The sequence below is a fragment of the Cuculus canorus genome, chromosome 2 (genome assembly GCF_017976375.1).
Source record: "Cuculus canorus isolate bCucCan1 chromosome 2, bCucCan1.pri, whole genome shotgun sequence".
In the NCBI taxonomy this organism is placed as follows: Eukaryota; Metazoa; Chordata; class Aves; order Cuculiformes; family Cuculidae; genus Cuculus; species Cuculus canorus.
In genome coordinates, this window is record NC_071402.1 from 124,539,603 (window position 1) to 124,566,909 (window position 27,307).

At 40.0% G+C, this 27,307-nt stretch overlaps 1 protein-coding gene across 8 annotated transcripts in view; it reads right to left on the reverse strand.

Moving 5' to 3' along the window:
• Positions 1–27,307, reverse strand: part of CREB5 (cAMP responsive element binding protein 5) — a 258,138-nt gene that overhangs the window by 67,448 nt on the left and 163,383 nt on the right. For all 8 annotated transcript variants that reach the window (XM_054060285.1, XM_054060290.1, XM_054060291.1 and 5 more), the window contains 2 exons: positions 4,700–4,826; positions 2,985–3,095 (listed from right to left, as the gene is read on the reverse strand). In XM_054060285.1, the coding sequence (XP_053916260.1) occupies positions 2,985–3,095; positions 4,700–4,826 (238 nt within the window). The remainder of the gene's footprint in view (positions 1–2,984; positions 3,096–4,699; positions 4,827–27,307) is intronic.

Sequence of the window (27,307 nt, forward strand, 5' to 3'; positions counted from 1 at the left end):
AGATTGTTGTGATAAATTAAACCAGTTCTGGGATGTCATCTACAACACTTTAATATTTCAAGTAACATTTTCCTGAAAAAGATAAACCAGGAAACGAGCATCTCAGGTTGCAAAATGTGGCTTTCTATAAATGCCAGTAAATACAAGCTGATTAAAATATGAATAGATAAATAAATTGCATATTATAGAAACATTAATGCAACACATCCTTTATGTGTCTATGTATTTATCAGACTGGCTTCCATTTCTTACTGCAAACTGATTAGAGATTAATCGAGGGCATGAATCTTTTACTCTCTATCTGCTTTCTCTGAAAAAAATGGTATCACACAGCATCCATACTTGTATTATTTATTCGTTCACATTTTACAGTCACACGAGTCACCAAATAGTGTTACAGCTACTGCATACCAAATCATGCTTGTATTGCTCAGGTGCATGCTTTCATGCACACGAGACCAGAAGGATTCAATCTCGCATCTGGGTCTTGCATCTAGAGGAGACTTTCCTGCATTCTCTCATGGAGGCACAAACAAAATGCTGATCCATCATCTACCATGTATTTGGATGGTTTATGAATCATGCCCAAAGTCCCCCAAACTTCTCCAGATATTGCAGGCATTAGCTGCAAGCAGCTTAGAGGACTCTGCCTAGTGTTCATCCCATACATTCTTCACAAAGTGGGGCCAGACAGAGAGAATGTAAGCAGTGCTGGATGCACCATCAGTAATAACATTAGCAGAATCTGGGGAAACCTGAAATTCCTTCCAAACGCAGGGCACAATCCACCAAGGTACTAAGCACCCTCATTTTCAGCTTTTCAAAAAAAAAAGTTGCCACAGTACATGAAGTCTCATCCTTTGAGCACAAAGCTAAGTGAAATAGTTAATATAAGAGCAAATATGCTTGTAATACAGATTATTCCTGTTTAAAATTCATTAATTTACACATAAGAAATAATTTTGCTCTAAATATTTCCTACATTTTTTCTACTTTGCATTCAGGCAGAGTATTGTTAAATAGATTCATGTTTTTCAAAGCAGTGGCTAAACAATGAGTGTTTTTACATTATGTGCATGCTCAAACATGAGGATACACATAGGATATAGAACATAGGATATAAAAAATACTCTGCATTTAAAAAGAAGAAAGCTTTGAATTATGCTTCTTACTCTTAAGAGTTAATGCACGTGTATTTTTTCCACCTCTGGAAGAGCAGCAGAAAGCCCCTGAGAAGCAAAAGGACTCCTTGTTCACTACACTGTGTTTTGGAACTGATAGCAATTTGTGTCTGAAAGAACCACACCTTCGTACGTTAGGTTTAGGGACAAAACCCATTTATGCAGATTAAAAACTAATTTGTATTAATGTACAGTTTCAGCTATTCAAGCAGAGAAATCTCACCACATGTATGGATAATTTAATCTTGGTCTTAAGTAGCCTCACACTTCCAGTAAAAAAAGAGGCAGGGGGTAGCGAGGGGAGAGTAAACTACAGAACTTTTAGTCCCCAAAACAGATGCCAGTTTTAGATTTATTCAGCCAAGGAGTATTTAGCTTGGCTCAGCTGTGCTTGAGTTGAAAAAACACTTGCCTATTCCAAAAAGTTTTTAACAAGCTCTGCTGCAGATGCTGTTGCCATTTGGCATGTCACTGTCACTGTGTGGTACAGCAGAGAGAGAACTCTTGACCACAGGTTTTCCTTGGCTGGGGAAGCCAGCGTTTTTGGCTATCGCTCTTCTCCTGGCCAACTGGCTGCATGTTTACGGACTGTGGTTTTAGACGGGGTGTTAACAGAGGTTGGGTTAACAGCATAACCCAGACCAACAGTGAGGCAAAGGCATGACCTCTCCAATCTAAGAAAACAAAGACAGAATAAACTCATATATGTTGTTGCTCTTTAACCCACAGTCCTTTGTATGCACCATACCTATAGACAAGAAGATATTTTTCTTTGCCTCAGGACAGATGACAACAACGTTAAAAGCTGTACCAGTCATGCAAAGTAGAAATATATAAAAACATGTGGTTGCTTAATCTTTGTCGGCTTGATTTCATTCTCTCACTTATGACAATTTCACCTTGGCGAAATGCCACTGAATGAAGTTCAATGAAGTTACTCCTGTTTTCCACTATGATGAGATAACTTCAGAGGATAAAAACCCTACAGAGTTAAACTGCAAACTTCTGTCCTTGTATTTCCACTATCTAGCAAATGGCAATTCTGAAACCGAAAAAGCCGAAGTGTTACTACATTGATGAACTCAGTTTCAGGGATATTATGCTGAATACCTTCACGAGAGTACATATAAAGCTCGAGGAAACTTACGAATGCCCACTTGTAATTTAGTTTACATATATCAATCCTATACCTGTGCATATGCCTGAGAAGCCTTGACCTGTAAGACATACAACAACTTATAAAACCCCTTGGACAATTCACTCATACAAATAAACTTGTCCAAATTCTGACTCTTTAACAGCAACACCTTTGTTGCACTCAAGCAAAAGAAAATATCCCAGTTTTATATACACTGTTTGCTCTGCTTTTCTAACACTGCCATTACCCTCACAAACCATGCATCTGTCTGGAACAAACAAAGACTATGTAGACTCCCTCCATACCAGACACGTTTTACTTCACTCTTTATTAACTGACAATTTTACGTAAGGTAAGTTGTGGAGCACAGACGGTATCAGAGAACAAGACAGACCATTTCTTAAACTCTACTAATCTGCACCAAAAATCCTATTTAACACAGTATGGATCAGATATCCCACCCTTCACTTAGTTCCCTGTCACCGAGAGTTCAGCTACGACTAAGAACATCTTGAAAGTTCATAGGCACAAAGGCAATTTACTGCAGCTTATTAAGAAAGAGTATAACATATGACTAAGAATGAAGTAAGCAGCGTCTGGCTACATCCCCTACTGTCTGGGTAATGCAAGAAACTGAAATAATTTGTTAAAAAAATTCTCTTTACCATTTTGGCTTCTGAATGCATTGGGGGGACTTGAGGTGAAGCACACGGATTATTTAGGTTCGGCCCCTGCATCCCCATGATGTTGGAGTTCATTGACATTTGTCGCTCCATCTTTTAAAAGAAAATGAAAAAAAAAATGTTTGAAAACATCTGGAGACATTTGCAAGAATTTATGCTTCGTTGCTATTTAAACGGACTCAGCTTTATTTCTTCAAGTCATGACTGGAAAAATAACAATCTGTGTCGTGAATTGCATGTGTGCATGCACACAGGCATGTGTTTCATCAGAATCAGCCCTGAAAACTCACAGCCAATTATAAAGAAAAGAGTTCTTTACTAAACAATTGTAGCAGCCACCCAGGTTTGTGCTTTTTTCTAATGATTTTCTCCCTTTCGGTATAACAACACTCGGAGTTAAGTGGTTTTAAAAGCATCACTGTATAAAGTTGTGGCTTCTCCTGTCAGATCAGCCCAACTTAGCTTGTTAAAAACATAAATAAAAATCTACAATCTCAAGTCTATCAAAAATGAATTGGCTCTTTTTCCTTCACTTGGACTGGTCAATTGAGAAGAGTTTTCCATATGTCTTGTAAGGGAAGCTTTCATGTACTGCAGAGATAGCAAAAAACAAAGAGGAACTCCTCATGGCTACTCAGAGGCTTTTCTGCAAGCTAACCTCGCTAGGCTGGGAAGGAGGGATACAACTTTCAAATAAAGCCTAATGGCAGTAAGGCCTGGATAAAATAATTTCCTGGATGGTCTTCCCCCAAAAGAGGCAAGCTGGGTTTACTCTGCTTGTCATTGGTAGGGGTGATAAGCAGGGTTCTGCTTTCAATGACAGCGGAGCATCCTATTCTGCTTTTGGTCAGTCGTCTGAATCTTTGGCTCATAAAAGAAAGAAGCTTTTGGATCTTCCTGAGCCCTTCCAAGCAGGGGAGCTATTTTTGTGTCCTTTGGTGAGGTATTGACTCACACCCTCCATGATCCCAGCAACAGTGAGTGCTGAGTCTGGGGGAGAGGTCAATATCCCACTACTCGCTGGCAGGAAGAAGGTGCTTCTGCCAGGGCCCCTCACTGCCTCCATGGGCAGGAGCAGCTCCCACTGCCATCTCCTCGGCAGCTCTTTCAGGAGGGGTGTGGGGCAGGAGCTGTGTCCAGGACAGCCATAGCTGATAGGGTCTACCTCGCCTCCTTGTTCACATCTCCATGACTCTCAGCCAGAGCACACCTACTTGTCTGCAAGCAGAGCTGCCCAAAAGACTCCCTGACAGCCACCTAAAGCCCATGAGCCTACACTGAAGTAGGATGTTTGCTCCACTTCAAGTTCCTTAGAAATCATGCCAGAAAAAAATGCTCACAGTGACATGTCATATTTTTTTTTGTTGAACTTCCTGGCCGATATTCCAGGAGAGCCTTATTGATAAGTTATTAACTAAACTTTTTGCTCCACCACAGACATACTGATCTCAGGTCCACGACCAAGTGTGAGAACCAGAAATTGTAGTCTCATGTAAACCATTTCTACTCAGTCCCACACTAATTGCCATGCTATTAACTGCATCAGAAATACTCTTGTGTAAGACACAGCAGTGAGGTCCAGCCTCCTTAACTCAATAAATTTGGATTTCTTAGAAAATCCAGCAGTCTTCAACCTCTGCACAGGCTGAATCAAGCGAATAACCAGTCTTCCTCCCCTCCAAAACCAAAAAACTTACAGGCATGAGGACAGCAGAAGATCCAGGCATGGTGGGGTTGGGCAGGGTTCCTGGCATAGAGGCAGGCATAGGTTGTCTTTGTCGGTTGTGTAGGTGCAGTAGTGAAGACAGAGAACCTGGGACAGGCCTAGAAAAAAAGGAAAGAAAGATGTCATGGGCTACAGAGACCAAAATAATCCTTTCCCTACAAGCCAGCACTAGGCACAGGCAACTCTAGACAAGCAGGTGCAGATAAGGCAATCCACCATTTGTCCTCTCCTGCATGAATCAGTAGAACAGAAAGTTTTCAAGAAACATGAATCACCTTCCTTCGACTATTTATTGGTTAAAGCAGCAGTATATTTCATCTGACAGAACATGAATGGAAATGTAATGGCCGATATGAGTCTATGCGCCTCTGCCTCTTACAGTGGCCAGCAGAAGATTTCTACAGGTGAAGCAGGGAAGTTTCCTGGCATGCCATATCAGTGCCTTGCTGTAAATTCAGTCCTCGGGAACAAAAATATCTGAATGATAGTTTTGCAGACTATGACAGAAAATTAAACACATTTTAATTTTGAAATGTTATCACCTGTAAACAAACTACTCTAAAATGAGTTGGTTTGCCTCTGCTCTTGCTGTTCTGTCCTGTGAAACTCTACTAACCTTTATTCCAAAGTGAGTTTCCAAATTTTACCAGTTAGCGTGTCACCGGGGCACAGAACATGGAGAAGTGGGGGGAGAAAATTAGCAATACCACATTCATATTAAGTAGCTTGTAAAGGCAAAAAGCATAGACTATAAAAAGCAGAGTGAGTTATCTTGGCAAAAGGAGTTAAAAAGACTTAGAAGGATTTTCTAAGTACAGCACAGGGAAAACTGTACATGTGAGAAAGCAGGTCCACTCACAAAAAAGAATAATTATAAAATTAATGGATTAAACAAAGCTGGGACTACTCCTTGAAAACAGCCTTTAAGAATGTAGTCTTGGGAATTAGTTAAATTAAAAAGGTTTGTTGGGGTTTTTTTTTAGTTTTGAAGAAAGTAGGAGTTGCTTGAAGTTTAGGGTAAATATAACCTGTTATTTTTTTCAAAAAGCAAGAAAACAAGAAAGCTTTCACATGTAGTGCCTCAACAAACATTGCTGATACAATTTGCTATGTTACATTCTCACAGAGCAGGACTCTGCAGAATAATACACAGGTTACACTCTTCACTAGGCAGTAGAGATACCCCTAAAGGTATGGAAAGGAAAAGAAAGAAGGGGGCATAGTTGTGGCACTTGAAGAGCCTCTGCAGGGCAGGGAATATGGAAAGAGTCTGAAGAGATTTGGAGCCTCTGAACATGAGGGTTGATTTTCAGCCTTGGCAGAAGAACCCCTTGCTTCAGTGACGAACCCACAACTAGCCATGAAAGCCTCATAATCAGGCTGGGCTGTTCAGGGAAGCAAAGTCATAACTTTAGAGCTGCAAGGGGAAAGACAGTCGCTTCTCCCACTTGGTCTGAACTGGGTCACACCAAATGATGGGGCTTTACTTCTTGCCCCTCTAAACGTAAGTGATACCGGCAATCATGAATACATACATCCCTCCTCTAAGTTTAGCTGTTACGTCCACTTGTCCATAATAAGCGAAGAGGCAAAAGGCTGTGAGCAACAGGATTCACAGATATCCCATATGGAGGCTCCCACATCCAGATTCCCAAAGCAACACCAGCTTCTTCTGACCTACAAGTCTCATCCTCTTCTGCCCAGAGGTCAAACCACCTAGTTCCCTCTTCCCTAAAACTCCTGAGTATTTTCCATCCTTGGACTTCCAGTTCTTCAACCCTCCTCTCTTCAAGCCCATTCCACACGAAATATTTCTGTCCCAACAAATGCCACATCAAAGTCCTTGCCCCTGCTTCTCCCACCCCTCTGCCCTCAGCTGCCCTCTGTTTAGCAGCTGCACATGACTGAACCCATCCTTTTGTCTTGGTTCTCCATGGAGAGAAAAAGCCTGTGTTTTGAAGGATGTTTTAAAAATCCTCCCAGACACATACAGTACTTATTCAGAGGGAAGATAAAAAAAAAAAAAAAAAACCCAAACAACAACAAATGTGTGTCAGATACAGACAAGAAGCTCTTCTTGTGCCTTCCTGGTTATCTGCTGCTGCAGGAATATGATGTATCTTCACACACTCCCAAAGACACTGATTCCCAAATATGTGGTGTAGCCCTGTAAGTGGGTGCAAGAAGCGCTGTGAGGGAGCATGAATCAGGGACAGGGGACTCTGAGGTCAGCTCAGCACAAGGCTAAGCCTGTGGAGCTGTGAAAGTGGTGTAAGTGGAATGGATGTAGTACAGGAAAAATGAGCTCAGGTAAAACATCAAGGGTACACAGCCCCTAACCCATCCTGGTCTCCACTCAGAACACAGCTGCTCCATGTACCAGCACTCTTTCACAATAGAGGACATGTGAATCATTAGGACAGGGTCAAAATAGCACAGAAACGCAGACTCAGTGATCTTTTGAAAAGAAAAAAGCGAGGAGATACCAGGTTGAATGTGAGGAGAACTATGTCAGTTTTGTTTCCGGAGGCTATGGTCACCTTCACTTTCCACCAGCCCATCCTCACTGCAGCTACAGCCCTGCAGAGTAGCAGACAACAAATTCAAACAGGTCTTTCCTATCTTGTCCTGTGAAGTCTATGCGACGGCTGCCAGATGGAAGGACTGAGACCCCCACACGGTGGGGGCTGAGAAGCAGAACAGAGTGTAGTGCACTCCTGCCTGGGATGCTCCCTGGGTTTCCTCCCAGGAGAGCAGCAAGAAGTAATGGACAGGAAAGGAGAAAGCACTGGTGCACTCTCATGTCTGTCCTAGGAGAAGGCAGAGCTGCACACCGACCCACCCGCCAGATTTCTGCTGCCCTTTGGGTTCACTAACTTAGAAACAGACTGCGGGAACTGTGCTGGCTAACAGGAGTAAAGCATTCAATGAAAGTATTTCTTGAGTTTTCAGTGGGACCAAAGTAAAACAAGTACCATGACAACAGCCCTCTCATTGACTCATTCTGAGACTGTCCCACATACAGACCCTTTGTACAACTCACTGGTTTCATAATAAGCTTAGGTGTTAGGCTATTTGACAGAAACTTATTTTGGCCTGACCTATGCAATTTGCGTAAGTGATTCTCAAGAGACTGCGCGGTTTGCACTTTGCTTATATGTTCCAGAGCCAAAAAAATTTCCCAAATTGCTTTAATGAGTTTGGGAATATGGGACTTGGGCAAAAGGGAATTATTGGTATTTATTAAAATGGCAAAGAAGCTTCCTTGCTGTCCCCAGTTTCACCCTTAATGCTGCTTTGCTTCGGGGGTCTGTATATGCTTTACACTTAGCTAGAGGAAAAGAATTCCTCAGTACTTCAGGTATTTTTTCTTGCTACACTCCTGCTAGTCTGTTCCCAAGTGTGGTTTTGCAAAGGTGCAGAGCAGTCAGAGGAAACCTTGTGCTTCAAGGCTGACCTTTTTTGTTGAAAAGACTGCACCGCTCCTGCCACCAATAAAAGTGCTACATAATGCACACCAGATTCCTCTCTCCATGGGGGAAGCCTGACATTGGCCAGTACTCATGGATATTTCTATTGCTTCCACATTGAATACAGGTCATCGATTAGCACACTCACTTGCACAGACCTCAGGGAGCATGTAGGCCATAGAACTGTACAGGCTGAGATACTCAATTTGTCTAAAATATTTCTTCTCCTTCCAAGGACAACACAATCTCTTTTGTTGTTGCTTTCTATCCTGCAGCAAAGAAAGTCAGCGAGAGTTTATAATTGTTATTTTTAATGTTGGACACGTTGACTCTGCTCCTCTCTCTGTAAATGCTGAGGAAGTGCTGCCTGCAGCCTGTCAGTCAGTATTGCTGACTGAAGGATTTTAATTCCTTGGCACCTGTGTTGTTAAATAAATAGGATTGTTGGGCAAACAGCCCATAAATAAAAGATAGATAAGAAAGAGAACTGGCAATTGCTCAACCTCACTGAAAATCTGATCATCCATGGGTTTTTTTTTCCAAACTTTAAACATTTTCATAGCGTTTCAGCAGGAACCTGCTGTTGGACATCATCGGGTCTCAGTCAGCATTTGTACACTATCTCTTTGGATGTATGCAGATTAGATGGATAACGTTACAGTGGCTTAGTAAAATACCATGTTAGCCAAGCTGCTGTAACTGACCACATTGGCTCCCCTCCCTGCACGGTCGTGTTAACACCGTGAGTCATCCTTACTAACATTTAAACAGATGGGCGGTACCCCGCTAAGCCATGGTGACTCGATCATGTTCCATCATATGACTTTACCCAACAATTAAAGATAACTCCACTGATGTAATTAAATATCTATGATATATACTTCACTATGTGCTTCTTGATTAATACCAAATAATCTGTCTGCTATGATGCAACACCTATCTGACCCAGTTTTCTAGATTGTCTGATGACTAAACAATACATTTGTCTATTAAAAGACTAGGCTTCCCTTAACTCGTGGTCTTCAAGGACAGTTCTGCAGATGGCAATTTACTGCTGAGGTCTCAAGAGATTAGGTTCATACTGACCTAGACCATTCAGGGCTACATGCAGAAGGCCTGGTGCTATTTCAAGTATCACTGCAGTATGTTTTCTATTACACTAAAGCACTCCAGGTCAATCGGTCTTACCACGACCCCTCTCCTGCTCCTGAATCTCTTGCATGTACTGTTGATGCAAGGTCAGCAAGAATATCGACAGCACAATCCAGTTTGTTCCACTTTAGTTAGCTCTGGTGCAGAAAAAGTAAAGCCATAAGTATATGGAGTTGCACTAGAGCAAAGGAACTAATTTCTTGACTTTCTACGGTCCCTAGATCTAGCCAGCTCACACAGAAGCAGCCCACAGGTGGCTGTTTGTGCTGTGGCAATTTGCCATGTTGGGTCAGCACTGGCTCAGGGATTTCTGCACCACACTCCAGTTACGCAACACAGACTTGCCCAGACTTTCATCATTTTTATATGCATGTATGTATACATATGTATGTACATACATATATGCATTTATTACAGCAGTGCCTAGAAACTTTGGTTTAAAAAACTGTGGGTGAGGTACTGCCCCAAAAAGCTTATAGACCAAAGATAAAATGAGGGAGAACAAGCGGAAGCAATAGGGAGACACAGGTTAATAAGGCAGCGAATATGCCATCAATAATCAACGTAATGAGGAACAACCACTGCATACCACCAGCCTGGATCTTTTCAAGGTATGTCAGTAAGTGCATGTGGTTTGTGTGGTTTTCAGGCTGAAGTACCCAAGTAGCCTGCCATGCTGAAAATGGGCACATCTAGCTATGGTCTACCCTCTGAATGTCTCATGGACAACCACGTATTGTCACAAGAAAATTTTTCATTGCTATTATAAAAAGTAAGTTCACTGGAGCACGTGGTTCCACAGACCAGCTGCAAACCATTTCCACAGCAGCAACTGAGGCCAGAGTACCTGACCCAAGTGCCATCCTTGGCCTTCAATATTTGAAAAATCTAGTCAGAGGACAAAGATAGTGCAGGGAATGTTTTAACCTGAGAAAAGTGTACTGACTGGAGCGGTTGCCTCACTCCTGGTCTGCTGTTGTTTGATCCACAGTGCCATTATTTAAGCTTATCAATGCAACTATAGTTTTCCTCATTATCTGAGGTGCTTATTATCTGAGGTGCTCCCTACCGGAAAATACAGTACGGGAGTTCTGTCTAGTTTCAATTTATTCATTTGTCATTGAGAGAAGGAAAGAAAAAACAAACACAAAGGAAAGTAACAACAAAGCATCAGACAAGTACTTGGAATACCTCACATAGTTGCAGGGACCTCACCTGACCTGTCGTATCCCATGCTTAATGATATTTTAATCACTAGAGACTCGAGCTTTCCAAGAAGTGGGAGGTTTGTGTCGCCAGGTTTTTCAGAGAGCCAAACCATATTCAGGGAAAAAGAAAACTGGCACCTAAAATTAATGGCACCCTGCCAACCTAGAAAAGATCTTTGTTTGTATTTCTCAGACAATTCAGACATCTGCATGATGTGGGTAGATTATTATTATCAGTAACAGACATTTATACTGTGGTGGTGCCCAAAGGTCCCAGTCGAGACCCGGACCCCATTGAGCCTGGCACTGTACAAACACAGATAAGAGACAATTCTTACCCAGTGTGTTTACAATCTAGAGACAGAAAACAGATGAGAAGTAGAAGATGGAGATAGAACACGCAAGCAAATAAAAATGCTAAAGAATTGGAGACAGCTTAGTGGCACTCTTGTGGTTGCATTTTGGTTTCTTGTATGTTTTTTATTTAACTCGTATGCTTAGAAATGACAAGACCAAGGAAGTTTGCAAGAGGAAGGGAGTAACTAAGATTGAGACACAGGAAGGGCAATACTCTAGAGAGGGAAAATCGTGGGCATAACTTAGAGGAATTGGAAAGCATCCAGACAAAGCTATGCTTTCTGCAGAGATTTCTAAACAGTGTGCACATATTTTCATATATGTATTACCTTAAGGTATTTTCCCAGTGTTGGACAAGAAGAGATTTCAGCCTGGGAAAGAGAAACTAGCTGATGGTAAAGACAGTGGCAAAGTGAAAGTGATGCTTGACACTGTTAATGAGAAACTGGAGGACTGAGATAAGATAAGGCTGAGCTACGAAAAGTTCTGAAGACAAGAAGCCTGATTCAGAAGTGAAAGGGAAGCCCATGTAAGTGTTTGAGGAGAGTGGCACAATTAAGATAACAAACTATACACTGGCACAGAGGTAGAAGGAATTCAGCAACAAGCATCACAAAAGGAGCAAGATGCAGCTTACAGATATGAAATGATACGGACAAAGCCAAAAGCAAGCAAAGAGATATTACTTCTCAATTCACATACCCCTTGACGTCATGTGAGAAGCTGTTCACTAGGAACAAAGCACCTCCATCAGAAATGTACTCTTGCTCAATTGCAAGGGACACAACATCTAACCAAAGGGAAAAAAATAAGCAAAAACAAAACAAAAAAAGGACAGGGAATGGATATCTGTATGGTAAAATACCATAAACCTGTAGAAAAATGCCTCCAAATTCTGTACTTTTCACCTGAGCTTGTAGGAGAAAAGTCCCAAAAATGAGCAGACCCACTGCTATAACGTATTTAGTGGGCCAAACTCTATTTTAAAATTTAGTAAATGATAAATCTTGCCTTTACAAATTCCAATTGTGCTAATGGCACCTATATTTCCTGGACATGTTTAAGGAACCTCTGCAAATTCAGCATAAGTAAAAGTACCAGCAGGTCCTTGGAAGCCTCACAGAACCCATTGACATTTGCCTTTTGGCTCTTACAGGTCTCAGAAACTGCTGGTTTCAATCTTCCTTTCCCTCTAAATATTTCACTGGGTCTTATTGCTTGACCCATTACAAGAAAAATAAGAAAAGCTAGAATGGTTTCATATACTATAACCTCCTCAGAAAAGTTTATGTTCTGCATAGTGTTATGCACACAGCTGGAACTCGCAAATGATATGTGAAGGATAATGGCATAGTTAAAGCAAAACAAGGAAACACTGCATAAGGCAGGTTCAAGGGATTATAAAGAACTAGCTCATATAAAAACACATTCTTGTAATAAAACAGGAAAAAGCGGGATAAAACCAAAAAACTGCAGCATAAACATGATTTGATCATAAAAGCAAGCAATGATGTCAAATTGCTTCTGCTGTCATAGTCTCCCAGCTCAGAGAGAATCAAGATTAATTATTCAAGAAAAGAAATGATTTTGCATCACCAGAAATAAAGATGTATCAGTTTTCATTGAAGAAAAAAATGGTAGCCATAATACAGAAATGTATCAAGTGGCAGCTGACTTAAAACCAGGAATAATAACAGCAACAAAGCTTACACAAACACTCTCTAACATGTCCATTCTTTCTAAGGGTCAGGCAAAAGACTCTAGTGTGGCAAGCAAACTTAAGAAAAGTTGAAAATTTAAGGATCATTGAAGAACATCAACAGGTTAAACAGCTGGCAAGAAACCTAATCCCAGCATCCAAACAAAAGTGACAAATGACTACCAAGTAACTCTTGTGACAGGCTTGTGCTACGTAAAGGTGCTGGAGCCTTCATTTGCTCAAGTGACCGAAAACACAGTTACAACATTAGAAATGGCTTTTATTTGACCTTCATAACTTCGCATGTGAAAAGAATAGTAGATGCAAAAAACATGGAGAAAATGTTCCTTTTATTCTTAAAGAACTGAGAGGGCATTTGGAGAGCTGTCCGTGGATATGCACAACCAACAGATCCCTATACTGGTAATGTGGTAAAACAAATTTCTCAAAAATCTATTTATCCTTATTGTTTGGACCAGTGCAATTTAATAGAAATATTAACATAAAAGAGCTTTGCAAACCCTGCTTTATGTTAAAATTGAAAAAACAAGTCTTTAAGTGATTTATTTTTCCTTCTTTTTTTTTGTTCCTTTTTTTTTTTTAGCTTCCCAAACAAAGCAGAATTTTGTCTCTGAAATAAGACGGTGAATTACAGCAAAGTCATGAAAACAAAGAACCAACAGTTTCTCCAGTGCAGGCTTGTTACCATGAGCTAATAATTCCAGACTTTAAGCAAGCTGAGCCTCTTTTTTAATAACTGCATGCCTCTAGGCAAAGTATTTCTACTAAAAATTATTGAGGCATGGAACAAGGCAAGGTGTGTGAGCTAATGTTGGATTGTTCAGTTACTAAACCAGCTCCTATAGCAATGAGCCTGCTCTGAAATGACAGATTATTTCTCTGTATACACTTGTATAAACACACTGCTTAAGGTCGAAATCTGTGTAAGCTTTCTTTTCAATTAAAATGTCAAAGATGACAGCACATGTTTTTACTGTCCTCCACAGGATGATGGATGCCACGGCAGCACTTTTATGCCCCTGTGTTTCAGAGACTTTTGCCTTCCTAGGTGTCTAAGAAAGGTGTCCTTGCTGATCTCTTTGTGTGCCACGGAGGACTGCTATGGAGACTTATGCTTCAGATGGCTTAACATAGCTTGATGTTTTCTTCCTCAGCATACCCTCAGCTACACCCACATCCAGTGCTGTAAAAGTTAGAGCAGGAAGATTGTGCCCAAAAAAAGGTTGGGAAAAGGGTCTTGAATTAAAATGACAGATTGCTGCTTAAGTAACAGGTCTTAAATCCTACGCTGGTTTCTGATCATGGCAAATTCACTTCAGGCACCTAACCTAGGTCTCCACAGAAACACAGTTGCTGTGGGTAGTCAACAGAAAGACACAGAGCACCCCAAAAGGAGTTTCAAGCAATTCACTCCCCCACTCTTTTCCCCAGAAAAAAAAAAAAAAAGGAATGAATCTGAATCTTTACATTTCTTCAGCTCTGTATCTATGAAAAAGAATAAAACTTCATCCATTTGCTTCTCATTAATTTTCACCAGTCTAGAGCTTGTACAAAGCCAAAGCAAGTGGTTCCAAACATTGTGGGGTCTCAAGACCATGTGGCAATACAACTTACAGCACATGTAGCCATAATACTACGGTTGGACCTAGAGCATCAATTTGCACACAATTTTGCTAGAAAAAGACTGACTAATGAAAACAGTCTTGGTAAGAGAAAAACACTCCAGCATCTGCCACTGGCAGATTCAGTCTGTCTAACGCTGACAAGACACAACTGTGTTTTATGCAATATTGGAAGCAGAGTTTGCCCACAGTCAGTAGTGAGGAAAACAAGTAGGCATATATATGTAAGATGATTTTTTTTTACTGAGATTTAAATTCAACACCAAAAATGCTAAGAAAGTAACACATAGCACAGGAATCTTTAATAAAGGCGTTACATAAGAAAAACAAACATGACTTCTTAAACAAAGCAGCAAATAAATAAAATAGAAAATTAGAAGCTTGGAAAAGTCTCAAACAACATATGACAGAAGCAGCAGATCAAAATCCAGCTTTTAATCCCGTCCTTTAACAAAAATACCATAGAGATACTCTGTGCTTTTTAATTCTCACTGCTTCCCTAGCACTTCTGCCGTCAGCACATGCTCCTGCAGTGCCAAGCTCTCTCTACAGCCCAGAGGGAAGTCAGCTCTTGTGCATGGCCTACCACAGTCTTAGCCCCAAATGTGCTTAGTGTCTCAAAGCTGCCGATTGTTTCGGTAGGTGGGGGGGGGGGGGGGAAGAGAGAGGGGAGTACGTACGCTAGGTGTGCTTTCAATTATCTGTTTAGCAAGTTACCTCCAGGTGTAAAAATATCTTAGAGCTGCCAAATAGCTATATATCTTCAGTGACCCCCTTCCAACCCCCAACTCACTTCACTGATTCCTTTCAAACTTTCATAAAGATCAAAATGAATATATGCCATTTCCTGGGAGGAACCTCTGCATGCACTTCATCTCTTAAACATGTTAAAAATCCCAACTGACAGCTGTATTAGTACAAATGATGAGAAGCACTGGGAAGAGGTGAATCTCAAGGCATAAAGAACTAAATTGTGGAGAACTGCTGCAGCTGTACTTCAACAAGGATATGCTCCAAGCAGTGCTGACTGCTCTTGTTATTTAAAGAGCTGTTATTCTAAGAGCTTGTTATATTAAAAAGCATCACCTTCTCGGCCTACACATCAATGGAGTTACCACTGATTAAGAGTACCAGTCATGCAAACAGGAATCCCAAATTAATCTACAACATTTTTCGCATAGCTACAGTACATTTCACTGAAGCGTGGAAATCATGTTAGCTGCTATTTGCTAATTAAGTCTCCCAGAACAGTACATATTAATGAACAGCATACACCAGAAATGCTCCATGGCAATGACAAAAACAGTACAGGTAGCAGCTGCTGCAGATTTCACTGACACTTAAGTGTTCAACGTAGGCCAGCAAAGATTCCCAGCAGCATGCAAGGGGAAGAAGTGATAGCTAGTAAAAGTCACTGTCCAGTCATGTGCAACCACAGAAACATGGAAAAATTTCTCTCCCTGTGCATGTATGCACTCTGAGAGAGAGAGCAAAAAAAAACAGGCATTGAAAAAAGGTTATTTTATTCTTGCAACAAAGTGCATATTGTCATCAATTTCCAGCCACTATCTGTACCCACTCCCTCCCTTTTAAGCATTGGTTTAAGCATGAACCTGCAGCTAATTTTGAGGTTGGAGTTCATTTGTTTTCACATCAATGCAATTAATTTCCACTGGAAAATGCATCTCAGGCATTCAATCAAAATAGGCCTAAAATAATTCTGCGAAGCTCATCTGTCTCCAATCTATATAATGTTTTCAAAATTGGATGCATGCCCTGCAATAACATTGCACTTCACAAAGCTTAAAGCTCTAAACTTCAGGGTATCAGTTACATTGAAACTGTAGTAAATCAAAACATCCAGTTTCTGGTTTGCATTGATTTATAAATATCGACAAAACTACTATTGCAGTCATTACCACTTTGTGTGCCCCAAGTTGAATTTTCAACAGTTCAGGGTTATTTTCATTCTTATTGTGGCTACAGTAGCTTTTCAAGTTATAGATCAAGTTCCAGATAACATGTAAATCTTAAATCTTAGTTTTAAAAATACACATACAAACCAGCCAATACTTATAATAAAAAGCAGTAAGTCTAAGTAGTCAGTACTGCCAGATACCAAGCACATTTTTTTAGACTCTCCGGCTTAAATCAGAAAGGATGTCTATTATTACAAAATGTTTTAAATAGAGGCAAGTGGAAATGGAATAGAATTTGAAAATGCAAATATCTCTAGCTTTTTTTTTACTGGAAATTTGCTGTTCGCTTTTGAATCTTTCTTTGAAATGAATCAGAAGTATATTCAAAACTTGTCTCCTAAAGAGCTTTGCACATTAGTCTACCTGGTGACCTTCAAAACGTGCTTGTTTATGAGCAAAATATCACTGAGGAAATACAAGCCTGAAAAATAAAGACAGCTGACAAGCTGTAACAGAGTTAACACAATAATTTGAGAAAACAATAAGAAAAGCATGAACATGTCAACAGCAATAGAGCCAATTCTCAATGGTGTAGAGCATGTAGCTTTGCCAAAGACAATGGTTTTAAACCAGCTGGGAATCTCACTCATACACACTCACGCAAGCACACTCCATAAACACACAGGATACAACATACATTACATCTAGTTGTAAAAGAAGCTTTGACAGTGATCAATGTCTTTTGCTTCAAAAGAAAACAAAAATCCCCACCTTACACCTTCATATCTGTAGACTACTACTGAGCAATTTCTCCTGACCCCTGGCTGCGACTAGCTAATGAAGTGAAACAGGAGGATCACCATAATATTCACAGCATTTCTCCTGAAAGCACTGGCCAAATTCTACCCTTGCTGCTCTTCTCGATACCATCACTGAAACTAATATGCTAATCTGCAATCCAGCCATCTACAATTTGCCTTGTATAGCATGTACACTTGAGAAAGACAAGGAAAGGCTAATCCTTCTGTGGCAGATGTTCCTCTGGGCACGGTACTGTTGCCATTGAAGCTCACAGGAGTGCTGCTAATACAGTCATCTGGAAGAGAATCAGGCCCATAAAACTGTATGACACCTATGAGGATATCTTCCTAAATTATACCCTGAAATGCTGACTTATGCGTGTAATGACATGGTACATCACACTAAGAAAATAGGTTTATTTTACATCTTTACGTTACAATTTGTTCTGATGTTTCCGGTTTAGTGTTTCACAGCTGCTGTTTGGTTGTGGGGTTTTTTTTGACTTGAGAAACATGTTGTCTTAAAGAGAAACATTCTCCCAAACCAGAACTTTGTGTTGAAGATTAAGAAAATATCCACTGCACCAACTGAGAGTAAAGGGCATAATGGTCAATAGACAGTCATGCAAAAGCTCAGGTCTTCACGTCAACTTCCAAGAGTCTATAGCGTGAACTAATACACAGTTATTTTTTTTTTTCTGATTATCTATTTCATATGAATTGTAAGTGTTTGCACATACTCCACGAATAGTTCTGGTTTTACCCATTACTTTTTTCCTCCACTTTCTCTTTGAGAACCACCACTTAAACGGTGCTTAAGCTAGAAATCTGCCATGCCAGGGGAAGTAACATAGTGGTAGTATGATCAGCATTGTCAAAAACTAAGTTCAGTAACTTTTGAAATTCCGAGAGTACTGGATATCTCTAAGCTTTTGCACCTCGCAGTTTTCAGCATTACAATTCAGCAAGGAGGAACCTGGCTAACCAGACCAGGACCTCTTTAACTGCATTTGTATGGTTGAAGTTATGCCACTCATCTAGATATGGCCTGAGTCTCCCGTAGACATGCCGGTCTGAAAACAGCCCTCCCAGGAACAAGAGTGTCATATCATCTTGCACTGACTGCCTGATACCGTGAAACCAAATCCAATGTACTGCTTTTCAGTGCAGTGCCACTATAGCCACTGGAACCAACTGCAGCATTTGTATTCAGCATTTCCAGAATTAAACTGTGGGAACTGGTACCCTAGAGCCGTTAGTGGAAGGTCTCTGAAAATGTAATTTGTTTCTCCTGCTGGCCTGACAAAAGTCAGAGCATGCTGACATTCAAGAAACATGAGTTGTTTTTATTTCTTTTTTTTAAGCTGTTTGCTTGGAGCTGTTGGGAGGCCAGAGGAAAAGGACTGTCAGCGTAGGAAGGGGAAGAGACAGAAGAGAGAGAGTGGAAAGGAGAAAACATGTCCTTTTCTAGATGTGCCCGGTAAAATACGCAAAGTGTTTGTCACACATGTACTCTGAGACACGTCAATACACTGCAGGTGAACATGTAAAAAATGTTAACTTTACCTAAAGAATGAAGTGGCAGCCACTCGGTTTACAATAACAGCAGATCTATTTGATTTGGCCCACAGAGAGCCAGACATTTGACTGATCTGGTTAAAATATCTCAACAGTCACATAATCGGTCTGGTCAAAGCCTGTTGCATCACCTGCATTTATTTTTTACTGTTAATATTTAGCAATGGCAGAAAGATATAGATCTGTGTTCTATACACTTGCCATCTCCAACAGTATGATCTCAGCTCAGAGACCAGCAGGAATTTGCACAGCAGTGAGTATGGCTGATTTCCAGGGGTCTGAAGCTATGGCTTACTTGCTCTGCTTTGCATTTTCTGTTGTCATTCTGTTTGATTATTTTAAATAGGAAAGGCAAACACGATGAATGTAAAGAACAGTGGCAAAGTCAGATTGCAGGTCAGCATGTTTTGGGGTTTTTTTTCTCTGGTCTCTGTATTTTGTGAAGCATGGATTTAGGCCCGGTATTAGCCTACAAGATAAGAAGTGGTAGGTTTATGCATAAAATTTGATGAAAAAATGAGCGTTTAGGAGTCTTTATCTCTTTCTCTATAGCAACAAACTGTCTGACTCAACAACATTGCACCTCGTATAAACCTGGCCCAGTCCATACAGGATACATTACAAAGGTAATCTGTGGCTTAAAAGAAGAAAACGCAGCAGTGTATATGGCAAGACACTTTGCATTTGGCAGACACATACAACCAGCTGTTTGTTCTTCAGCTTGTGGCTATACATCCGTTGGGACATCCCCCACCTCTGTGAACCTTGCTTAGCTCCTGGTCTTATTTCTACTGTAGATTTAAACCTAAGCCATGGGTAAATGTAGTGTTTGGGGTTTAAAGTAAAGTGTCATTTAGTATCATTTCTGACATCTCCATGCATTATAATGAGCTTCTTTTTCACAGGGACTTGGGATCTGATTTTAATTTGTGGTAGGGTTATGGTCATAATAAATGTCTATTTCAGATATTCATGAGAAGTTTCTAATGCAAATGGAAATAGAAAGTGGCTGTTCTCTTGTAGTTTCAAAGCCATATATGTAAAACACACAGTGCAGATCTGTTCCACATGGAAACCCATTATCAATCCACCATTGTGCCTTGGCTCCTGCCCTGGTGGCAGGCACCCCCATGCTGAACTGTCTCAGCAGGTTTTGTAGCTTGCATAACAAAAGAACAGGTTATGAAATCATTAGCACCTCAGATGAGGCTGCCACAGGGATGCCCCTCCGTGTTCATTGTGAAACATTTCTTTGGCAGCTGCATCCTAGAAGTATATTTGGATGTCGTTGCTTCAGTATCACCACAGAGAGTGGGAAGTAAATCAGTTTTTTCATGTTCTGACCTTAAGGCAGCGGGGGGCATCATTCTGATCCAGCTCTAGGCTAATTCTCCCCATTTACACATGCCTAATTCCAGGCATCCAACCTCAAGAACGCTCAGATGACTATAATCACACATGCAGCCTTACATAGACAGTGCTGCAAAGGACCTGGGCCATGCCTAGGGAGGCTGGAAGAATAGCTTTGTCAAGCAACACACGTTCCAGCTCCCCTCATCCTGCAGGCACGGGTTCTTCAGAGCATCCCAAGTGCAGCTGAGGGGTGCCCTTCCCTTGGCTGGAGTCCTAGCTTGGGGTACAACACACAGCCTGTTGGCACTTTCCCCTCTGTAAATGCAAGCTCAGGTGAAATCGTGTCAGTTCAAGCAGCAGAAGCTAAACTTTATTGCCCCTCAATACGATGATCCACATCTCCAACCAAAAGAAGCAAAATTCACTGCTGGTCAATGAGTAAAAACATCTTGGGCCCTTCGGATGTTCCTTATTCCAACCTTGAGACACTTCTTGCAAGGTTCAGAAACATTAGTGAACCTTGCGCTTGCCAATGACTGAGGGAGCACAACTGTGATCTCACTGGGTCGAGGACAATTAGTGGCCCCAATTATCTAAGAATATGAATATATATAAAAAAAAGGACAGTTGTACAACTTGAAGGAAAGCAGTAGCACCAGGTGGGGAGGGGAACTTGTTGGGGACAGTGAAATTTTACCGACTTGAGCCATCCAGGAATCTGCTCCACTGGTATCTGCCAAACTGAGTCCAGTCAGTTTTACCAGCTGGATGAGCTACAGCACCCAAAGAAGGAGCCCATGTCAGTCAGGTTCCTGAGTATTAAGTGAAGCTACCTTGTGTTGCCATCCTTCTGAATCAAAGCACTGGGTCATGTGTTAAGTAACTGAGGTGCTGGGTCTTTTTAAAGCGGCCTAAGTAAATAGCTAAGCTTAGTGTGATATGAAAAGCACCACAACAGAAAGGAGAACTTAATGTTGTAATGAAAATCACTTACCCTTAATCATCCCTGAGACAGTGTTTTTACAACGCTACTTGATTTATTTAACTAGCAAACATGCCTCCTTTGACTTTTCTAATAACAGGCCATCTTACCCACACTTGTTGGGATTTGACTTTAGGTTTTTTAATTGTCATCCCAAGTGCATGATTTAAATGTCTTTGATGCCTTTTCTTTAAAAGAATTTGCTAAGCAATAAATCATATTTATTTGCAAAGAAGGGAAAAAAAAAATCCCAAACAATCCAAAACATTACAAGGAAAGTTTGCGAAAATAAGAAGTTTGGTCACAGGTGTGTAACCCAAGTTGCACATTTCTGGAGCACATTATTGCTTAAAGACTTACTGAAGCCTACATTCATTGCTGCTGACAAGCATGCCACTTAGTGTATGAGACTGTATGAAAGGTTGTTTGCTGCGTGATTTATGACAGTGCCCTTACACTAAATAGGAAGGACTGTAAACTACCTATGCTGTGCTGAGCAGCTCCATGCTTCCTCTTGCATGGAAGGGCCTCAGCTTTTGGAAAAGCTGGACAATTTCTCAAGTGAGTACACTCTTGTGACACTGAGGCTAGCCAGACCACAAACTATTTTATTATGTTGTGCAAAAACCTACGTGCAAAAAAACCCTCTTTAATTAAGATAGAGCAACTAGCACTGTGGTTATAATTACCTCGGACTGCTTTACCCATGGGCATAATGAAATAAAATTGGGCCCTCTATATTTTTGTTTTTAAACTAAGTAAACCTAAATTAATTAATTCAACTCAAACCAGACAGGTTTCTCTTTAAAAGGAAGGTGTATATGGTTGGAGGGACTGGTGCAGGAGGCAGAGTGACATGCAATGATGACTGTGAACTGCAAACTGTTGGCAAAACATTTGGCTTGCCGTTGGTCCATGGCCAGTATTTTCCTTTGTTAATGAATCCCACATCTTTTCTAAGTTAAGCATTTTTTCTTCTCCCCTCTCATTTTATTTGAAACATATTTTAAATATTTTTGTTTTTATGACGTCGTGGAACATGATACAGCTCCCTCCTAACCCCAAATATGGGAAAATCAATTAAAATTTTGACATTAGGAGCTATGATATAAACATATGGTTCAACTGCTCGGACTTCACTTTTTTTTAAACAACACATCAAGAATCAGCACAAAAAGAAAAAAAACAAATGAGAACCCCACATTACTGGATGAAAATGATAACAACTGGAAGTGTATCAGAGCCAGAACCTTGCCATTCATGAAACACACGCTCCCCCTGCACATTTGGCAGGTTTTGATAAACTTCCTTTTAGACTTAGGATTACAGATTTTTCATTTGCATTCTTTTCTGAGGAAAATTTCCATCAGAAAGACATCCTGAATGCTGCATTTCATATTTAATAAATTTTGTCTCACCCAAAGGACCTTCATTTTATGACTTAAAGAATGCAACCTTGAAATGGAGTTGTATGGGCTTCCTCATTAACTACTTACTCTTCCCTGAACAAAATAGAAGAAACAATAATCAAGAAGTTTCCCATCAGAACATAAACATGATTTTCAAATTCAGTGATCATTTGGGGCATTGAGTTCTACTACCCTACTGACCATCAGTCCTAAGGACTACGTGACAATGAAAACCCTTCCAAGTCCTTGGGTATTTCCAGTCATCAAAGCCCTGGAAATACAAAATGATAACTCACTGAAACTCTAAGGAATACAGGCACCAAAAAGAAGATTTAACTTCTTCAGGTCATTATGTACAAGACTCCCACTGAAGCAAAAAGCAGCTCTTTCCCTGAGGTCTTTCAAGACTGGAAATGGTGTTACAGGCAGCTTAAAGCAGAGAGTTATTTTTAACCTGTCACTGGCGAGAAAACAAGTTTTTTCAATCATCTTCTATGGACATCTAGTCTCCAATCCTGCAACCGTCTAGCTACATGAATTTACATGCCCTCCTTTAATATTCTAGAGTTTTACAAACCTTGCAAGATTTCTTCAGCCACTGTAACTCGTAGCTAGTTCTACCAATGGCAGAGATGACGAAAGTATAGCAAAGTGCACTGCTGGCCCTGCAACCCACACTGGGTAAGGACAAAGATACCCTGGAAAAAAAAAGAAGTTGCAAAAGCCTTTTCTGCACCAACTTCCTTACTTTTCATAGAGTGGTGCCATGCTCACGTTAGAAACAACAAAAAGCTTTCTCTAAAAGCTCACAATAGCAAGTCAAACTCTAAAGTTATATGAGGACAGAGACTTCAATTATCTATAGAGTATGTGCAAATTAAATATATTTTCTCTATTGTAGTGAATTCACTTGCATGTAACAGACGTGATTCCTGCAGAAAATTGCAGCAAAGCTCAAAAGCTAGAGCTCAACTTATTTTCCCCTCAGTCAAATAGAAAATGTACCAAAAGCAGCACTTTCAGCTTGACCAAGATTATTAAATATACTAATAAATTGTATTTAATAAATCTCATAAGTGGAGAAGAATAGGTATTTGGAAAAGCAGGTTTTTTTCAACATTTCTAAATGTTCCTGTTTGAAATGCCATATTAATCTGGAAATTTACTTAGCTTATTCTAAAGCGTTAATTTTTTTGTAAACCTGAAAAGGTCTTTGCTCACTTTATTTGCACAATTAAAAAAATAAGTGGTATTGAGTTAACCTCAATTATTATTTTTAATTTCAGTTACAAAGTCAACAACTTTGTTATTCACAGTTCATCTGCCACAAACACACACCAATGGCACAAAAGAAACCTTAAATCTGTCAGTTTCTCATTTCCTGTTCTATTAAAAACAACCTAATTTACTAACTTTCCTCTCTTTTACATCTTCTCTCCTAGATTTTTCCTAACTGATTTTAACAGCTAGTTAGAAACCTGATCATCAGTACACATATATTAATGAAAAACAGATCTAACACTGATAGTTTGAAAACTACCTTACTTAAAGACTGATTAGGTTCATTAATAAATTAAGCAGGTAGAAAGGCTGTTATCAAGGCAAAAGGAAAGCATTATATTCTACAGGAAAGTATGGGACTTTCTGTTTTGTTTTCAGAAGGGATTAGCTTTTCCAGCCAGGAAGTTCTTACCACGCGTCCAGATTCAGTGATTTGCTCCCGGTATGACAGTGGTACAAAATAATCTTTTACTGAAGCATCAGGCACAACACTTCAAAAAGTCAAAGCTTGTCTTAATTACAAGAAAAGAGGATGCAATCAAGGTGAATGCATGACAGTGAAAAAAATGTGCCAGCAGTACAGGCTGTTTGCTCTAGGACTGCACTTTTTGAAACCTCATAAATATGAACAATATCCTTCTCTAAGCCTTTTAGCTCCAGACAAACGTAAGATTGAGTCAGCATCACTGCACAGGCTTTTGTGAGTGAAAACTGAGGTTCAGTGACTGTTCCTTAGTCTTTACGTTATATTCCATAATAAATTATTAATTTTGCAACAGTAAAGTAACTGAGCATGCAGAAGGACAAGGCATGATTTTACATGTGATATTAATGACAGCATATTGGATAGTCATTAGTTAATGGACAAATACGAATGCAGAATAAAGGAGTTCACTGTAAAAAGGCATTAACGTGCCATTACTTTTATAGTGGGAACAGCGCTTGCTAGCTAAGTTCTTGTAAAATATACCTTTCAGTTTAGAGGGATATTAGCAAATGGATCCCTCACATGGTGATGGACAAAGCCTATCTCCTAGTTTTGCAAAATATGCTGAAAATTACCACGAAGGCCAAAACATTTCATTTGTTATGGTTTAATTCCCCTATTTTTGTAAAAATACAAAGAAAATATGTGGTATTTTAAAAAGCTGACTGGTTCGGGAATACCTCAGAGATGGATTTTCTCATAGTGTTTTAAAATTCTCTCATAGTTCCTAACTACAAGCAGAAAATACAGATGCTTAGTTGAACAGGGAAAAAGACTTCATTCAGCTGTCTATAAATTGAAAATATATTTGGCTTCATTTTGGCTCACGTTTCAGCTGAAAACGGCTGGTTGTCAGAATTTTTGTTTTATCTTTGCATTTTTATCAGGCACCTCCTAAAACTTAGTTGCCTGTCACTTAGAGCATAGCGGGAAACCTAGGAAATGAACCACCTCGAAGCATAATTCATTCTCTCCCCAGTAGCAGCAATTCAGAGCCCACAGTTACACCTCTTACATGGGGTGTATGCTTTTTTTACCTCTCAAAATGAGGTGGATGCAAGCAAGCACAGGATATGCTAAAGATGACACTATGTTCTTATCTTGCCATTTGCTTTTCATATTTCTTTTTCCTCACCAAAATTCTTCCTGTTTCCCCAACTGGTACGGACAGCCATCACTGCCTACTACAGGACCAGAGAACAATTTCAGTCAGAAGACATCTGTGCAGGTCACCTTGTCCAACCTCCTGCTCCAAGCAGGGCTAAATACAGTACCAGAAAAGGCTGCTCAGGACCTTTTCTAGACAAAGTGTTACAATGTCCAGCAACGGTGACCGCAGCAACTCTCTGCTGTGTGTTGCTGCACCTTGCCACATGACTCCTACCGGAGCCTTTCTTTCTTTAGGTACCACAGGAATTTCTCTTAATGAAAATTGTGACCTAGGGAAGATATCTGTAACGGCATCTGTCCTCCACGCAACTCACCCACCTTCCTCTGCTGCAGAGCCGTAAGTCTTCGCAGGCTCACCCAGGAACACGTGCACAGTTTTGCCGTGCCCATTGGCGTGGAGCTATTTGAGAATCCGAACAGATTTTGCCCTAAACTACCCAAGATTTCGGTTGGGTGCAGAGACTTTTTTTATCCTCCCTATAACAAAGAAGATCTTTCCAAGTTCTCTGGGATTGTCTGGGTGAATCCAAATATCTGAGTCTGAGCCAATCAGTTAATGATTATATGTAATGATTGTCCTATTTGATAATTACTGTGTGCAAGAGACACATGCAAATGCAGACCTGCCACGAAATTCAGCATCCCTATGCTCAGCGTTGCACGGGGAAGCAGCAGACTCACACCCTTCCTACACCCACCTCAATTCGATCTACACTCCTAAAAGTCCTCTTATTCGAGCATTGCTTCTTTTAGACAAGTCTCCCTGACAGAATACTGTATTTTAAGGTGGGAAAAGGGAGACACAGATAGAGTTGCTGCTGGCTGTGCTATCAGTCAAGAACTTATCCCAGGCACCAGGTGAGGCTGAGGTTTAAAACTCTGGAATGTAACATGTGTGATTGCCAGGGTATTACTGCCTCATTTATCATTTGCTACTCTTCACTCTTTCAGGGCATTTTCCCACAGAAACGAGTCAGAAGTAACAGAACCTTTTAGAAGAGACACTGGCCATCAAACAAAAAATAAAATGTGCAAAAGCTTAATCATCTTTCAGTATACAGCAAGTGAGAACCTGCTACTCTTTTTTGAGAGCTTTTTTAAAGTAACAAAATGTTTCTCAGAAAGACTAATTACCAATTTGGAAGGAAAAATATTTTCTCTTGAAATAATTTCAAATTTCCTTTGAAATAACTGTTTGACAAAAGCCCAAATTTTAACAATTATTGAACCTCGTTGGAAACTTTTCAATCAACTACATTTCACTTTTCTAAATCCATGTTTTTCCAACTAACTCTACACTCAGTTGTTTTTTTTTTAATATTAATTTATTTTCTCATTATATTTTAATAAATATTGCTAGTAAGATTTTGTGCTTCTGAAGTGTGCTGCAGTTCTTTCAAAGTGCACTGCAAAGTCTTGTTAAAATAGTTTATACTAAACTAAAAATGGCTAAATTAATTACTAAAAAGGAATTTGCTACATATTTGCAGTTAATTCAAGATACTACAGTATCTATCCAATTGCAGTAGCTGCATCAGGTTTTGCTCTGAATGGAAAATGTTCAATACTGCACAAGATTAGCAAGTAAAAAACCAAACAAAACACTGACTGATGCACAGCAATGTCCCCCTTTAACTATTGTTTAAATCTTTGTCCAAGATTTGATTTCTGAAAAAAACTTGAAATAGGTGGTAGAGGTGAGAGGAGCTAATAAAGTTTAAATTTCTAAATGTAAGAAAGTGTCATTCATATGTATACGCGCACATCACCGCCTTAAGTCATGCAACTTGGAATCTTATTCATGTGTTAAATTCTTTCTGATAGGACTGCTTAGGAATAACAGAAGTTAATTTTGCCGTGCAGCCTCAAATATATTTGGGGACACACACACACACAGAATACACATACAGATCCACACACAGAGAGATTTCTCTACTAATCTGCACATAATGCAAGACATCCCTGTTTAATACAAATGGCCACAGGAAATATTTGTCAACGCTGGATTCCAGTGTCAAGGAATATGTTAGCTCAGGCAATCCATAAACTGAACCTTAATTTAGTCTTTATT